The sequence below is a fragment of the Lutjanus erythropterus genome, chromosome 9, assembly GCF_056507025.1.
Source record: "Lutjanus erythropterus isolate fLutEry1 chromosome 9, fLutEry1.hap2, whole genome shotgun sequence".
NCBI classification, from domain to species: domain Eukaryota; kingdom Metazoa; phylum Chordata; class Actinopteri; order Lutjaniformes; family Lutjanidae; genus Lutjanus; species Lutjanus erythropterus.
Genome location: NC_139325.1, coordinates 39480808 through 39497968, shown reverse-complemented (window position 1 = coordinate 39497968; position 17161 = coordinate 39480808). Strand labels below are relative to the sequence as shown.

At 44.0% G+C, this 17161-nt stretch overlaps 1 protein-coding gene across 1 annotated transcript; it reads right to left on the bottom strand.

The window, feature by feature from the left end:
- Positions 1-1096: 1096 nt before the first annotated feature.
- On the bottom strand, positions 1097-16812 carry onecutl (one cut domain, family member, like). Its single transcript, XM_084727575.1, has 4 exons — positions 16441-16812; positions 14601-15997; positions 3905-6487; positions 1097-3813 (listed from the first exon to the last, which is right to left on the bottom strand). The coding sequence occupies exons 2-3, from the start codon at positions 15637-15639 to the stop codon at positions 6177-6179; spliced, it is 1350 nt and encodes a 449-aa protein (XP_084583701.1). The 5' UTR covers positions 15640-15997; positions 16441-16812; the 3' UTR covers positions 1097-3813; positions 3905-6176.
- Between the last annotated feature and the right edge of the window lie 349 nt (positions 16813-17161).

Genomic DNA, 17161 nt, shown 5'->3' with positions numbered 1-17161 from the left:
ACAATTTCCATAAAATTTCCATTTTATGTTAAATAAAAAATATAAACACGTTTAAGTTTTGAATATTTTCATGGAGCATCATCGCAGTGCACCAAGTCTCGAGAACTGGTTCAAAGCATGTCCTAACAAATAATAAAAAAAATAATAATAATACAATTAATACCAACACTCTAATTCCAATTTTTTGGTGAAAATGTATTCTTTGAGGATTCACATGTATATGAAATATATGTAATTTATTAAATAAAAGCCTTTGAAATCTAAAACTAACAATACCTACTGGACTAATCTTTGTTTTAAAATACATTTTTTTTAATGAAAATGTTTTGGCCTTTACATTTGTGTCAGATTACCTCCAATCTGTCAGATTTTTACAATAAACATCAGATTTAATCAGGCATAAAAAGGGTTAGCTATACCCTGAGGACCCCTGTCTCACTTCCTGGTTTAAAAAAAGGTGGGCACACTGCTTAAGCACTGGTAAGATTTCTAATTCATTAAATAATACTGCTATCAGACGTGTCTCAACCATTACATGACAACTGTAGCCTTTCTAAAAGAAATTCAAAGAATTTTGGTTTAAAACTGTGAATTTTGTTTAGCATGAAGAGAACTTTAAGCAACTTTAAAAAATAAAATTATGCTATGACATGAAAAAACATGTTGTCAACTATGTCAGATGGAAAATCTGATGGAGCTGATGACTACATTTAATAAAAAAAAAAAACATGACTAGGAGGTTGGCCTGATACCAGGTTTAATAGCCAAGAGTCTGACCTTTGTAAAATATATTTCCCATCATGACTGATGAGTAAAAATCAAAAAATCCTCAAGAATGAGGGAGTGCTGAAAGAAGCAGATGCTAAATATACACGAGATATTTGTCTTGCAAAAAAAGTAAGTAGAGCTACTTCAGGTCAACTTTTGGGGGAATACCAGGGTACATTTTTGCATTTTTATATTGCATGAGTGCAATAAAAAAATTTAAAATTTACATCTATTAAATATTGTTGTCAGTGTTGGCCTTTAAAAAACCCAGGGAGTTTCCCCGCTAACACCTCCGACAAGGTCAGAACAAAGTCACCAGAGCGCAGTGTTGGGTTACAAATGAGTCATTTTTATTTTTTTAGTGCAACATCACAACAAACAATTTTCACATGAGGTATTCAAAGGGATTTTCTTTAGTTGTTGATACAAAATGTCCCACCATGATTGACGTTTAAAGTGTTGTGTATCTTTTTTTTTTAAAGCCTTTGGTTGGTTAGCCACATTCATTAGTAAGTCTAACACATGGACAAGAATGGCACGATAAAGCATGGTGGGTCGAGTCCGAGCTGAGGAAACTCAGACTCAGTCAAATATAATATTTCCCTCAGCTCTTCCTCGTTTAAAGCTTTTTGTATGGATTTCATTAATTCCTACTTACAACAGTGGGATCGAACAGTATTTCAACTACACTAAACATTTTGGAAAAAACAGGGGTGGGAGGGGTGGCTTACAAATGTGGAAAAATAGCTTCTGTCTCCTCCGACCTTTTTTGTTTTGGGATGAGTGCTTGATTTTTGGGCTTTTCTGTTACAGCAAGTCACATGATTCTTAGATTTCGGAAAACAAGGAATAGGCAACGTTGATTACAGCAAGATCCTCCTTGCTTGGATTGTCACCTCCTTCTTTTTTTGGTCTTGAGAATGATTTTTATTTATATACAGAACATGGATCGATGGGACACTCTAGCATACTGGACTTAAGCTTTGGCTGGACGAGGGGCCTCGTTCGGCTCCTGTTACGGATTGATTCCAGCACATTTGGTTTGGAGTAAAAGGCATGAAGAAGAGACGGATGGACAGACAAGATAGATAGATAGATAGACAGACACCCTGACAGGATGGATTCTTTGGTTAAGGAATATCTTTGCCACACAACATCTCACACAGTTGAGGTAGATGGGTAAAGTCTTCATGTACACACAGGGGGGAGAGAGGGCAGGGACGGACGGGGGACACTGGGTTTACAGAGTCAAAAGACTTCCATCTGAAGACACTGCCTCATGTCAGTTTCTCAGTTCCAGCTCAACATAATACTGTTTTATGCAACATAAATAATCAGCACGCAGAATCCCACTGGTGCTTTTTTGAATCCTCTGAGTGCTACGGTAGCTCTGATAGGGAACTGCTAAAACTACCCATGATACATAATGATTCAGCAGTTACCCATCAATCTTTGGTTGTTTTTTTGGTTTAAACATTATCAAAAAATGTAACTTTTTGTGGACTTTTTTTTTCTTTTTTATTCTGAAAGTATATATTCAGCTTTCAGTTCTGCTATTTCATTATTTCCACTCCCTTCAGAATTGCTCTGCAACGGCCTTGGCTGCCAGGCTTGTTTCAGGGTCAAGTTTCTCAAAAAAGCCACTAGGGGGTGCCGCAGGCTAAGATGGCGATGGGGATCACCTGCAGCAGCCTACTGGATTCACTCCTCCCTCCCTCCCTCCCCTCTGTACAGAAAGGGAAGAGCTTCCCTGCTTGACAGGAGCAGAAGGTGGCTCAATACAAAAAGCTCTGTCTCCATCTTAGGCTCCCAGTCAGAGAGACAAAGAGAAACCTGAAAGGTGTCACCTCAGCTTTGATACGATGACAGTAGCGAGCAGGGGTCGGCAGAGGAGCCTCGGAGCTCTTTTATTTTTTATTTTTTTCCCCCCTGTATAGACTCAACCGCACGCCCCCACCGCTGCCCCCCTTCGCTCTCAGCATGCTTACAATTGTTGCTCATTAAAGTTTAATTCAGCTCCATGCCCCACTACTCCAACACCTCCTATTCCTCAAACAACCCCCCCACCCTCCCACCTTTCCTACAGACACACACCGCTACCGCCATCCTCATTCTGGATGATTCAGCCTCCTCTCTGATCTCCCCCCGCCCCCTTTGAATGCCCCCTAAAGCCCACAGGTCTGGCCAAGAGCGGACCCCAGACCAGATACCCAGAGAGGAGACGGGATGAAAAAAGCCTCCCCTTTGAAGTCCGTGAAAAAGTCGATGGCCTCTTTCATGACCACCCGTCTTTCAAGTGCACGCTGTGAAGGGGGCCCCGGCAATCCGCCCCTTCCACCGTTAAAGACAGAGAAAGAGAGAAAAAGATATATATATATAGAGAGAGAGAGGGTGGAAAATGGCCAAGCAAGCCTCGCCACTCTTTGGCAGCATTTACACAGGGGTCAGAGAATCACATCTTGGGTGATTTTCTCCCGATTTATGCATCTACCATGCAAAATGCTGGCAAATCAAATCACTTGTGTCAGTGCAGGTTTTTGAGGGAACCCTAACAGTCCTAGAGAATCTGGAGCAAACCATATTTAATGTCAATGGTCTTAAGAGAACCGGGGACAAACTCCAAGTCCCAGAAGCTTGTGACAAAAACAAAAATTCCCACAAGATGAGGAATCAAGTCTTAGACCCTTAGAAGTTCAGGGACAATTCCTACGACTGTAAAAGGCCAGGGACAAACCCTAAGAGCCCCAGAAGCCTTGCAACAAAAACAAAGATTTCTGCAACATGAGGAACAAACACGTAGACCCTTAGAGGTTATTTTGGAGAAAGCCTACAAGCCCAAGAGCCCTTGCAACAAAATCAGAGATTCTTCAAGGATAATGAAGAAACCAGAAGAAGCCCAGAAGGCTAGGTACGCACCCTAAGACCCTAAAAGGCCAGAAACAAATCCCTAAGACTTTCAGTGCCCCGGGCATGTAAACTCAAGACCTCCCGAAGATGAGGAACCCACTTTAAGAACCACAGAAGACCAGGAACAAACCCTAAGACCTTCAGAACCCCGGGCACTTAAACTCAAGACCTCTCGAGGATGAGGAACACACTTTGACAACGCCAGAAGACCAGGAACGAACCCTAAGACCTTCAGAACCCACGGAAGAAAGACCCAAGATCCCTAGAAGTTGAGGAACACACCTTAAGAACCCCAAAGGTCCAGGAACGAACCCTCTTGGAACTGAGACAACTGGCAGAAGGGCTTGGCATGTGGAGGACGGTGAGATCACACTGAGTTGGACATAGACAGGAGTGTCTGCACTGCACTGGGGAGGGGAGGGGCAAGACAGGGAGATGAGGGGGGGTCACATCCATGCATTTCCCCAGGCAGACACACAGTACGCATGTTTGCATGTGACCCTGAAGGACTCGCACTCTATGGGGCCTTCAGACGGCGCTTTAAGTGGGTCCCCAGACACTTTACACACTCCGTCAGATGGCATTGGTCTGAACACAACTTTACAAGCAACCTGTGAACCTATGGGATGCCACATCATAATCATTATTATTATTATTATTGTTATTATTCATAGTATTATTAATTATAAATATTATCACAACATTCAAACAAGCTTTGGCCTTGGCGTACAGAGCTGACCGCAGAGACATTTGCAAGAGTAAAGAAATCCCCATTATTCTACAAAAGAAAAAACAAAAACAAAACAAAAAAGAAAAGAACAAAAACAAAGGCCAGGCCTTAAAGATAGAGAGAGATACGTAACATCACTGGGTGGGTCGGGCTGGATCGGGTCGGGATCGGGTACTGGGTTTAGGGATTCAGGCCGTACATTCAGGGAGGCAATGTTAATCTTTGGTATTACGATGGGATTCTACAGCTAAAAGTGCCCATCAGAAAAAGTCTTCAGTTTCACACAGACATACAGAGCATCGTTAAATAAATACTTACAGTATATAGATAGCATAAATAAATAACCAAATAAATAGAGAGAGAAAAGAAAAAGGGAAAACAATAAATACACAAATGCAGTAATAAATACATTGATCAGATCAGCAATTGCATTTGAAACGTTCTTGGTTTGATTTAACTATTGGCTATAAGGAGGCATGTTAAAGCCTTTCCTTTGTGGACCAAAAAAATGACCTTGTACGTCAGCAGGGCTGAAACAAACTGCCCCGCACTTCCAACGTGTTTCTATAAATAGAGCGATGTGCTTGAAATCTGTACAAAAAGGGCTGAAAGAATCACATTCCTCCATTTTCTAGACATCTGTAAAAAAAAGATTTCATAATGGAGCAGAGGTGTTTACAGTTGTTTGGAAATGAGTGGAAAAAAATACTACAATGTCACTATACATTGTGTCAGGTGTATCTCTTCCCCATGGAGCCTTTGTGTTCAAAGGTTGGTTTTCATTTTTTCTTTTTTTTCTTTTTTGGCTTGATTTTGAGTCAAAAAATGGCTGTGGAGCTTTCATCTGGAAGCTCAGTGAGAGTCTTAAAGCTAGACAGTTGCACCAACCAGTCTGTTTCTGCGTCCTGCTTGTGTTTATTGATTCTGTCCTGGCGTACGGCGAGATGCACTGCGGTTCCCCCTTGAAACCTCTGATTCATTCAAGGCGGGACCCATCTTCACAAAATACAGGAACGGCTCCTGTTGACGGTAAATGATTGACAGCTGGGAGTCGCGGACGCTACAGAAACCCTCCTGATAATTCCAGGCTCCGAAACTTGGAACGATGCCATACAGTCCTGGGAACTATCACCATGGAAACACATGCTAAGAAAAGGGAATTAGGTTCTTCAGAAAAAAATGGGAAGTTAAAAAAATGCCTTGTCTTCCTCTTTCACCTTGATTCTTGAGGAAAAACAGGACCGTAAGAACATTGGGGGAGGATTAATGTCTTTGGATGATGGTGAACACTTTTGATTAAGAAGTTACACAATGGAGCTCTCCAGATGTGAGCAAACGGCACCTCTTGATTCTTCACGTTTGGAGAGATGACTATAGATTTGAAGGTACACCAAAATATGCTTTCTCCTGATTTGTAATACCCTCATTATCTCTAATCTAGATAATCAAAATAATGCAATGAGATGGTGTCTATGTAAGGGTGTGACTCTTCTTTGAGTCAAATCATCTCTGCACCCTTGACTATACAAGCAGGACCTCGCATCCTGCGATCATATCACTCTGGGTATCGCCCCCTTCTATTTCAAGGGAGCGATCAACTTTGGTTTGGGAAAATGCTTCATCTTCATAAAATCATCTATAATAGCTGGCTCCGTCGCTCCTTCTGATAACGAGGAGGACATTTATTACGGCTGATCTCTGCCTAGACCAGTCTATGTGCCCCCTTGCTCCCTCGGCGCCCTCCCCACCGCACCTCCTCGGCGGTCCATCATCATGCCGTGCTGCAGGACACTGCGGAGGAGGAAACGCTGGAGCCCGAGGAACCCGTGGAGGAGGGACGGCCCTCGTCAGCCCACTTGTTGAGGTTGCGTCGGCGGGCGTTCATGAAGAAGTTGCTGACAGTGGAGAGCTCCAGGCCTAGTTGCTGGGAGATGGTGACCTGCAGCTCTTTGGTCGGGCGGTGGTTCTCCCTGAAGATGGCCAGGAGCGTGCGCCGCTGCAGGTCCGTGAACACCAGCCTGGTGCGCTTCGGGCCCTGGTTGCGCTCCAGCTTGCTCTGCTCCTGCTCCTTTCGCTTGCAGGCTGCAGGGAGATGGATAAAAGATAAATTAAAAAAGGAAAGGGGAAACAGGTTAGCTAACACACTGGCTGGCTAACTAGGACAAATGGATTAAGCTGAGGGAAAGTGGATTTGCTGAAAGAAAACAGATTAGCTAAGCAACTTTGATTAGTTAAAAGAGATGAATCAGCAACTTGTTTCATTGTGCAGTAAAGGAATCAAGATGTTGAACCTATCACATCTTATTGCCAGTGAGCTGCTGTAGGCTGCTGGGATAAAACAGATAACTACATCCAGGCCAAAGCTCTCCGTGGTTTTCATTACGCTCATTCCCTTTTGGATAACAGTTTATATTTTTACATGTATCTGGCCTGAAGACAAAGTGCAAAATCTGGTGTCGTCATCCACTGGCAGTGGCTGTCATCCAAAAAATTAATCACATTCAAACACTTACACAGATGCACAGTAAAGTTCTCATTTTGCAAAAGAACCAATGATCCCAGTAATTGTTTTTAGCCAAAAGCTTTCTCTTTCTTTTTCTGTTTGCTATAATGTAATTTCTACAATTTATTTGTCAAAAGAGGTGGTCGTTAAATCCATTAGAGAACTAATAAATACTGACTTGAAATCATCCGTGTCTGCGTTACATTTTAAACTGTAATCTCCATTCAGAGGCATGCAAGACAATAACACTATGGTCAAGACAAGAGGGAAACTCCAGAAACATTAAAACATTCACTTACAGATATGTAAAACACATTAAGTGCCCAGAGATTCTTGTAAATACATCTAAAAGAAACAGATCACTAAAGTTGTCATATTTTCTGCCCTAACTAATATACTGCATAGATCTGTTTTTCATACTGTGGCCCACAGAGGATAAAAACAGCCATTATTTCTTGCTAAATTAGCTCAGTGTCAAAGTTGGCCGCATTCAAACTTTTTTAAGTGGTGATAAGAGGTGACGAAGTCTTCTGGTATTTTGTTTTCTAATGTCAGTCTTGCTTATACCAACCATGAAATAAAAACTCAGGGTCTGGGTTAAACACCACTGTAACTGCGGCAGCCAGCCCAATTATATAATCAATATTTCCTCTCGAAAAGTCTGAAATTTAAAAAAAAAAAAAAGAAATTACCCTGCAAAAAAAAAAAAAAAAAAAAAAAAGGACAAAAGGCGGTTTTTGTTCAGCGAAGAGGAAAAATAGCCTGATGTGTGTGGGCTGAGCTCAGATCCATTTTGAGAATCAGACGAGCATTTTGAATTCAGGCTGCATGTTCCTCTGCATATCCATCGCTGAACCTTTCACCTCTAACACGCTGTAATTCTGTATTTACAGGAAACACAACACCAACCTCTGCCTTTGTGTACCGAGCCAACTCCCCCCCCCCCCCCCCCCCCCCGCGTCTTCTTCTCCTTCTTTCTCTGTCCATCTCCCTCCACTTGCTCTCTTCCCTTTCCCTTAGTGGACACTTCAACATCATTAGTTTCTCATAAAAGTCATTTACATGTGGCGGCAGTGAGTGAGTAATAATCACTTTAGGGGGAACTAATTTATTTTCTATTAAAGGCGGGTTACGTCAGGGGTGAGTGAAACAAGCAGAGTCGGCATTGCCCAGGGTGTTTAGAAGCCTTAAGTGGACTAAAACATATTTGGGGGGAGTCGTGCAATTACCTAAATGCACACTTTTAAGAGGTTTCAATCAGCACTGTGCGGCTGAGCGACTGTTTTGCTGATGGTATCAAATGCGTTTCTAAGTGTAAGCATTGGTGTATGTGCACACAACACAACGGGGCGTGCACACACAAATAAATACACACACACACGAACGCTAAGGGAGGATCAGTGGATTGCTGCCGATGCTTGACTTTTACTGAATACTGGCCTGGAGGTTTAGAAGCTGGAAAGTGGATCTTCTTTTTCTTTTTTTCCCTAATTAATATGATAGTTTTTAAAATATTAAAATTATTCTTTTAGAGCAGGGGTGCCCAAACCTTTCCAGTAGGAGGGCCAAAACTAAACCTTAAATATGTTGTATTGTATCATTAAGTAGGGGTGTCCCGATCCAACTTTCAATTTTAAAGTCATGACATGTATGCCACTGTTAGACTACTGAGTCTGGTTTTGTAAAGATCAACAAATCATTGTTTTATGCCCTGAAAGTTGCCATTTACATTTTCAGTTTTTAATTCAATGCTATCAAGTGTGATATAACATCCAGTAAGCTACACTGTGTTGTATCTGTTTTTTTTTTTCTTCAGACATGCAATAAGTGGGGGTGGAGAAGAAAAAAAAAAAGTACTGGGAGAATCCCTGATGCCTTTGACTTCAGTTATTAAAAAGAAAGCTCATTTCAATCTGTTTTTGATTTAATATCGACATTGTCACAGCTCTCGTTCTGAGGTCCCAAGTTCTAAATTGACTGACCTCCTACATAAAGTGCTGCTGTCACGGTGCTCAGCCTGTGATAAAATAATTAAAATTAAGGATCCTACACATTTAAAGAGTATTTTTACCTCACAGAAATATAAGGAAAATTTATATTACAATCAAAATTTTAAATTAATTATTAATTGTTTTTCTCCAGAAACATCTGGTGGACTAAACTGAACCTTATGACAGGCCAACTTTGGCCCACAGGATCCACTCTGGCCAGTCTGAGTAACAATAGAGTTAAATTAGCTAATTTAACTCTAACTTGTAATTAGAGTTAAAATTCCGAACTTGGAAAGATTGTTTTTAGGTTTTGTGATCCAGACTCCTGGAATAACTTTAAATCTTGCTGCGCTTTAAAAAAATCTGAACATTTTTTACATGTAATTATTTTAGCTAGGAATTTTCTAAACATTTTTTGTGTTATTGAGCTTTTATTGTTTGTTTTATTTCTTATTCTTTTTCTGTTTTTCGCTCCTGTTATGTTTATATTGTATTTCTGCCTTTGTTGCCTAATGTAATCTTGGCATCACTGAAAATGAGGGTCACCCCTCAATGTGTCCCTGAGAAATAAGTAAAGATTGAATGAATAAATAAAAGAAATAGAACTTACAACATCCATGATACTTGAAACACTATTTCAGAAGCTTCCACACCCTCAGAAGAGTAAAAATGTGGCGATAAAACTGTATACTTAGATATTTTGAACACTAAAACAGCTGAAAAGCTTTCACTATAAAAAGAAATTGTGTAATTGTGTATTTGTGGCCAAATCGATCCTTATGGGGGGCCAACTTTGGCCCCCAGGCTCCACCTTGGGCAGCCCTGATATAGAGTGAAATCAGGACTTAGATTGTCCGTGATATTTGAGATGCTGTTTCAGAAGCTTTCACACCCTCAGAAGAATACAAATGTAGGAGCAACACTGAATTCTTGGACATTTTGAGCGCTGAAACAGCCAAAAAACTCACTCACTGTAAAAAAGATTTTGTGTAAAACAGTCTCAAATTGCAGGAATCTGCCAAACAGTGAGATTATTTCAACCCGTTTCCCACTCAAATGAACTTTTTTCAAAAAATGTTCCAGAAATGAATGTCTGTATTTTGAAATAAGACAGGAAAAAACACAACACTGCACTAAAACCAAGAAAAATGACAGCTAATTTTATAAAAATCCCTAAAGCAAGCTGCTTTCTAGCACAAACTGGTAGAGACAATCTTGCTGCACTTGAAGTATTCTTCACTTGTTTTAAGAAAACAGGCTTTACAAAACTCTATTATTGATAAAAATGACTTGATTAGATGGAGATATCAGCCAACAATAACCTTGAAATCCCATATTTTAAATCCTGGCACGCAGAGACACAATCAAACTCACACATGCTATAAAACATACATTATATAAACCACAGACGCTGCCTTTTGCTCTCAAAACAGCACTGACAAGTTCAATTGATTGGCTTACATGTTCCCATTGAGAAACATCTCACACAGCGAGGGCTGCTGCTGATGTTTACTGTATGACCGACTCTTCACTCCTCCAGCTCGCAGCGGCAAATTTCTCTCATTAGAGAAATAAGTGTGACCTTACTGCCGTCTTTTCCACACGAGTGCCATCACAACAGCAGCGGCGGCAGGGCCGGGCGGGGAGCCACGCGTGCGCGTTTGCGCGCGGCACCGTCATACTTTGATTGCTCTGACGTCCAGCTGAGTTTCTGAAACTTAAGTACTCAACTGGACATGAATAAATCTCGCCGTGATTTCCCCGCGCACATTCTCCCCTCAAATCATTATCAGAAGGAAATGTTTTGACTCGGGGATGCACTCTTGTCAACTTGAGATTACAGGTGCCTGTTAGCTTTTAGGCATCCAGGGCTCGTTTGCATTTCTGAGAGTTATCGAACCACGCCTCATTAAAATCTGAACAGGCCGAGATGTCAGCGGCATGTCAATATCACTACAAGTGAAATAATTTTTTTTTTTTTCAAAATGCTACATTTTTCACGGGCGTTACACCATCCTCGCCATCAATATTTCTGGGCTGGGGGTTGGGAGGTGGGTTGCGGCTATAGAGGGTATATACAGTGGTGCACTCTCAGCTCATGTAGTAATGAAAGGAATGACATGATAGTGCTGGCTAGCTTGCTTGTAGCGTGGATTTATGGCTTGTTGGAGGAGTCAGGGTGTCCTGCCGCTCTCCTCCTCCTCCTCCTCCTCCTTGCCTCCATCCCATCCTCGGCTCTCTCCCTTCCTGACGATCATAACGCCGACCATTAAGTAAATGCTTCCTTATGCTGTAATCATGTGTAAAAGGCTCACAATTACCATGCTATAAATCCCCGGTGCTGGGGCTACTCCTGCAGACATAAATATTCCCCTATAGGCTTCTTATGATCGTGGGAACAGCCCCTAATCATGATGTATGCCCCTGTCTCGTGTTGCTGAAACGTGATCGAAAGCCCTTTCCCTACCCCCCGGCGTCTCAACCTACACCCCCCCTCCCAGCCAGAACACACCCCCCCACACACACCCCTCCCACCCCCCCAGCCCCCCAGCCCACCCCCTGCTGATTTCTTGGGCCAGGGGCTGATAGAAATTATTGATTAAATCTGTGCAGCTCAGACTCCTCGACCCACAGAGGCTGGTTAACCCCTTCAGCGCCGGAGAGGGGGGGAAGCTGCAAAAGCCAGATAAAAAAAAAAAAAAAAAAGAAAACAAAACAAAAAAACAACAACCCTGTTTGTTAGGTGGTGTTGCGCAGCTAAGGCCACGTCGGCCTGCTTACGATTCCTGATATGCAAATGGAATCGGCTGTGACCTTTGAGCCTCGCTGGGAGAATGTGAACTGTACGCAGCGAGAGGTGGACGAGGCTTTGTGGCTTTCATTACTGTGGGGGTGGTGCAGGCACTGGAGCCGACACGTAAACCGCATTGACCTTTCTTATTCATTTAGACCTTTAGTCAAGGGCTTCGGCCATCATCTTTAAAGTTATAGTCTCTGATCCCCCCTCCTCGACTTTAAGTGTCGGAGCATGGCTGTGTGGTCTTTATCCTGCCTTCTTCTCTGACTAAATCCTGATTGCCTCCTCCACAGCCTGAGGTTGGGCTAGAGATGCATCTCATATACAGCGCAGTAATCCATAGAGTATACACACACACGCGTACACACACAAAAAAACAAGATACTGCGGATAAATCCGAGGGATCACCTCCTCCGTGTTTAGCAAAATGTCTCTGCAGAAAGACAATTATTTGAAAAGACAAAATGGCAGCAGCTACCTTCCGTAATTACTGTGCATCCAGACTGGCAGAGAGCTCTGCAGCCCTCCACATGTAAGAGACAGTTATGGAAATAACACGCTGCTGCTGGCTGACACTGAAGGGCCTTCTATGTATTTAAGCGAGTGCTGCATTAAGGAGGATCATCTTAAAACTTGAGGCGTGAAGCAGAGAGCACTTGAGCTATCTTCAGACTGGGGAGCACAGGGCACCGCGCATTCTAATTCCAGTCTCGATTCGCCGATGCGGCCGAGGTGTGTGTGGGCAAGGCGTGCTGCTCTTTCCCATGGAAATCAATAGAGGCTTGTAATTAAACAAAAGGGGGTTGGCCAGGGGGGGAAAAAAAACAACAACCCCCTTCGGAAAGTAGGTTATGTAGAAAAGTGCCGAGCTGTCCAAATTGTGGCTTTGCCAAGAACTAAATATGCAATTTCAGAGTGTGTGGGAGCAGAGAGAGAGGAGCATTGTCAAACATTAGCACACTTCTCTGTGTAGGGACTTAAATTTTTTATGAGTCTGATTGATCGGCTGCTCTGACTTGGAGGACTGACTCGTTAAAATAATGTTTGTGTTTGTAAAGATGAAGAAACAAGGATGCTGGAAATAAAGAGAAAATGATTGATGATTAGAAATCCACTCAAACGAACAAAGGGCTGTTTTTATCACAAGGAAGATTGGGCTTTTGTGTGACGGGAGGAGGCGTTTTGCATACAAAGAATTCACACGGCGCAGGATTGGATTCATCAAACAACATGTCTGTCAAATTACAGAACAAACCCAGAGAGAACTCATCTTTAGATAAGAGGCTCGGCTGTGATTGCTGTAACGTTTTGCTGAATGGAGGATGTACACATGTGCTCTCAGAGCCGAACAATCAAAGATCAATAATTGTGAAGGGATTGCAAGAGTGCACAATCATTACCTATGAACCCTATTGTGTTGTTGGGCTTAATCAGTCGAGGTGCTGACAGAGTGCGAAAAGCAGTGATCAACTGGGCAGGCTCACACACACGTACCGCTCACAGACCCCCGCAGTGAGCAGACCACTTGCAGACACACACACACACACACACACACACACACACCCGTCTATGTTCGTCTCATATTACTGTGTTCACTTGGATCTCTTTCTGTGCTCCGTGTATCAGATGGGCCCTAGGTCCCTGTGGAGGGACAACACTGTAACACGGCACTGTACAGCGTGCTGTCGTGTCTTCAATCCACATCCCCAAAGAATATTAAATGTCAAGCAGCAGATTACAATGTGCCTTTCAAAAAAAATCTTTACCCTGTGAAATCTGTATAAATATTACAAGGCCTACAACGAATGATTTTTTTTAAACTATTGATTAATTTCTTTATTATTTTTTACAAATTATTGTCTAAGTTAAGTTTAAAAAATGTAAGAAAATAGTGAAAATGAAAAACTCATGAGTTTTCTGAGCCCAAAGTGGCATCTTGTAGTTGCTTGTTTTGTCTGAAAAACAGCCCCAAAATGTAAAATGTATTGAATTTAAAAGCAAAAAAGGGAGTAAATTCTTTGAAGCAGCTAATGTTAAGCATTTTGCTTCATAATAGAATTTAATTAATTGAATATAAAAGAGATGTCAATTAATTTTCTGTCTCGACTAATCGATTCAGCACTCAGCGCCTCTAGTTAAGCAGTAACCTCTTGTTTTCCAGATATGAAGAATCTCACAAACCTGCAAGGTGCTGCCTCCTCCGAGCAGAACAACATTTGTATTTAGCCTCGCAGTAATTGCCTCAGTGACGACGTTGATAAAAGACGTCTGGCAAACGCTCAAGTCTAATTTGCATCAGCTACCTTGCCAACTCAACTTCAGCCGCGCGCTGAGCAGATATAAATCACTGCTCGAATTAATCAATCGCTCCAGAATGGCATATCTGCACAAATTATTTTGTGGGCTCAAAAGCGATTAAATTGCCGACCGCTGCTCACGCTGATCTTCATGGTTCATTTAAGCGGAGGGCAAATGTCTGTGGCTTTTTTATTGTAGCTACTGTACAAATCAATAGGAGCTGTTTGGGAGCAAAGTAAACAAAGGAACGGCACATATGGCCCTTTCTTGCACAAACTGTCCTCAATGTGCTGCTAAGTTCTTATTACCCAGGCTGTTGAGACAATAGACAAACCAGTAGTACATTCACACCAGTGTGAAGAAGGGAAACATCAGTATGATGCTTTTGCTTTTCCTCATGTCTCAGCCTGAGCTGCATACTGATTGCTGGAGAGGAGATTTTTTTGGAAGACATGGAGAAGGGAAGGTGTTTGGGGAAAACAAGAGGAGAGAGTGTGTCTGTTTGTTGTTGTGGTTTCTGTATGAGCGTGAGTGTGTACATACATGTGTGTGCGTGTGTGTGTGTGTGTGTGTTTGAGGCAGATAGAGAGCAAAGCCAGATCTTACCCTCCAGCCGGAGCGAGGCCATTCTTTGAAACTCGGGCTCCTGCAGCCAGCGGGACATCCTCTTAAAGGTCTCACGGCCGGACTTGAGCTTGCCCCAGGGCTTGGGGTTCCTCAGGAGGTCAGACAGTGTGCCCTGTGACCTACACAGAACCCTCTCGGCGAAGATGGCCTGGGGGATGCTGTACCTCTTCAGCTCGGTGATGATCCTCTGGGCCACATCCCTGGTGTTGATCTCCTCCCCGGCGCCGCCTCCGCCGCCCGGCAGCATGCCCTCGCCGGGCGAGGACGAGGCGGACGATGAAGAGTGCAGGTGCTCACCCATCTTGGAGGCCTGCTGGCTCGGGTGATGGTGGGGCTGGTAGTGCTGGCTGTAGATGTGAGGGTGGTGGCTGGGGGCATGCTGGTGAGCCTCCATTTTGTTCAGCTGGTGCCCCACTGAGACGTCGCCCCCTCCCAGGCCCGGTGGCGACATCTCACGACCAAAATCCGACGTCCGGCAGAAGAGGCTCCCCCCGTGGACGTCATAGCCGCCGTGGAGCATCTGCCCGCCGTTGCCATTGGGACTGTTGCCCAAGCTGCCATAGCCGTGCATGGAGGTGCCCAGGCCTGAGCCCGAGGACGGGGGTGACAGGCTCTGGGACATGGCCAGGTCCTTGCCGTAGGGGTTGTAGAAGTTGGTGCTGAGGTGTGCCCGGTCCTCACGCATGAGGGTGAAGCTGCCAATGACGTTGCTGACGGGGAGGCAGGGGTGGTGATGGTGGTGGTGGTGGAACTTGTCGTCAAAGGGCTGCAGGGGGGTCAGGGTGGTGTAGGTGCTGCCGGAACTGGATGGGGAGTCGCCGCTGTAGCCCAGCGCCGACATGGAGTGGTCGAACCCCGGCGGACGGGGCTCAGGCTCCAGGGACATGGAGGGACCCCCGAGGGAGGGCCTGGGGAAAGCAGCTGAAAGGTCCCGCGAGTGCAGCATGGCCCTGCCGTCCTGGCTGTGAGCCAGATCAGAGTGGCTGTGGAGGGACATCTCCCCTAGACTCCCATCCATCTTCAAATTTCAACAAATAAACGTGGATCTCTTCTCACCCCTGTGTGTTGTTGCTCTTCTCTTGTTATTGTTGTTCAGCAGCCAGGCTAACAGTCTGGAAGGTCTCTTGTTACACCAGACTATGGATTTATTGATTTGTGAATTAATTGATTTCCGGGCTTATGGGGTGTCTAATTAATTATCTGATAACGTTAAGTACTGTCTTCAAACTCCCTCAAACTCCCAGAAAACGAGTTTGCAACAGCATGAGGAGCTTTAACTGTGATTTTTATTCTCTCTTGTGCATCAGCAGCACTCTGCTCTCTCTCGTCTCTTTGGTGCTCAGCTGTGTTCCTCGGCAGAAGCCTCGCTTTTGTGCCTGCGTGAGACAAGACAGGCGCTGTTACTCCGCTGGATTTAAACTTTCATGGTGACACAGAAGCAAAACAGCCGAATAAGGCGTCTCTCATCAGTCTTAAACACTAATTCAGACTCGTGCATCACAAACAATAACAATATTAAAAGCATTTGAGCATTTTTACCTCACACATCCCGCGGAAATCACCAGAAAACACGGATACCAGTGTTTTAATCACTTCAACCAAACCTCATTCTGGAAAATGTGATTTTTTTTTCCTTCTTATGCAAAGTTATGAATATAGAAGCAACGCGCATGCGAAGCGCTGAACATCACCGGTGCGTTTGCATATTCACACCACATGCAATCAATCTTAGCGATGCGTTCACGAACTACCAAAGGTATAAACGACTCAGGGACAAAAACATCGACATGTGCAGGTTAACGGAGCTCCAAAATCCTACCTTTATTATCCACTTCTCAGAGCGCGTCCGCGGCTGTTGTCCGTCCTGTGCATGTCTCCCGATTGTGTCGCCGAGCAGCCCTGCAGATTCACACAATTGGTCCGCTGCGCCCCGGGGTGCTACATTCACCAGAACCAGAGTGCAAAAACCATCTGCGGTTCCAGGCGAAGCTCTCTATCGCTCTCTTCGTTCCCGTTTCTCGCTCTTTGTTTTCCCACTCCCAAAAAAAATCTCCGGGTCTAGCCTCGTTTTTTCGCTCTACACTAGCAGCTCTCCTCTTTTTCTTTCATTATCTCGTGAGATTTTCCTCCTCCCTCTGCCTGCCACTTCATCGATCTCACCACCAACTCTTTCTCCTTCTCCTCCTCCTCCTCCTCCTCCTCCCCCTTGCTCACATTGACTCTCTGCTTTCAGTGCGTCACGGCCTTAAAAATCTGACAGATGTGCGATGAAATTCCTACTCCAATTAACCCTTTCTCTCCGGGGGGAGGAGGGAGGGAAGGAGGGGAGAGGAGGGGAGGGGAGGGGAGGAGGGTGACGGGGGCGGTGGAGGGCTGGAGGTGGAGATGCTCCCTTTCTCATAACCCCACAGGTTAAGCCTTCTTCAAGCTGATTGCATGCACAACTTATGAATTATGTGCGCACATGCTGGTCATTTTGCTGCGCTCGGCTCTTTATTGTATCTGATCAATGGATTTTCACAAGCTGCAGCTATAATGTC

What these genes read in the sequence shown, in the direction of transcription:
- onecutl (XM_084727575.1), bottom strand. Translation starts at nt 15,639, where the DNA reads ATGGATGGGAGTCTAGGGGAGATGTCCCTCCACAGCCACTCTGATCTG. An exon ending in GGCCTCGCTCCGGCTGGAGG is followed by an intron (nt 6,488 to 14,600) that starts GTAAGATCTGGC and finishes ATCTCCCTGCAG; the next exon opens with CCTGCAAGCGAAAGGAGCAG.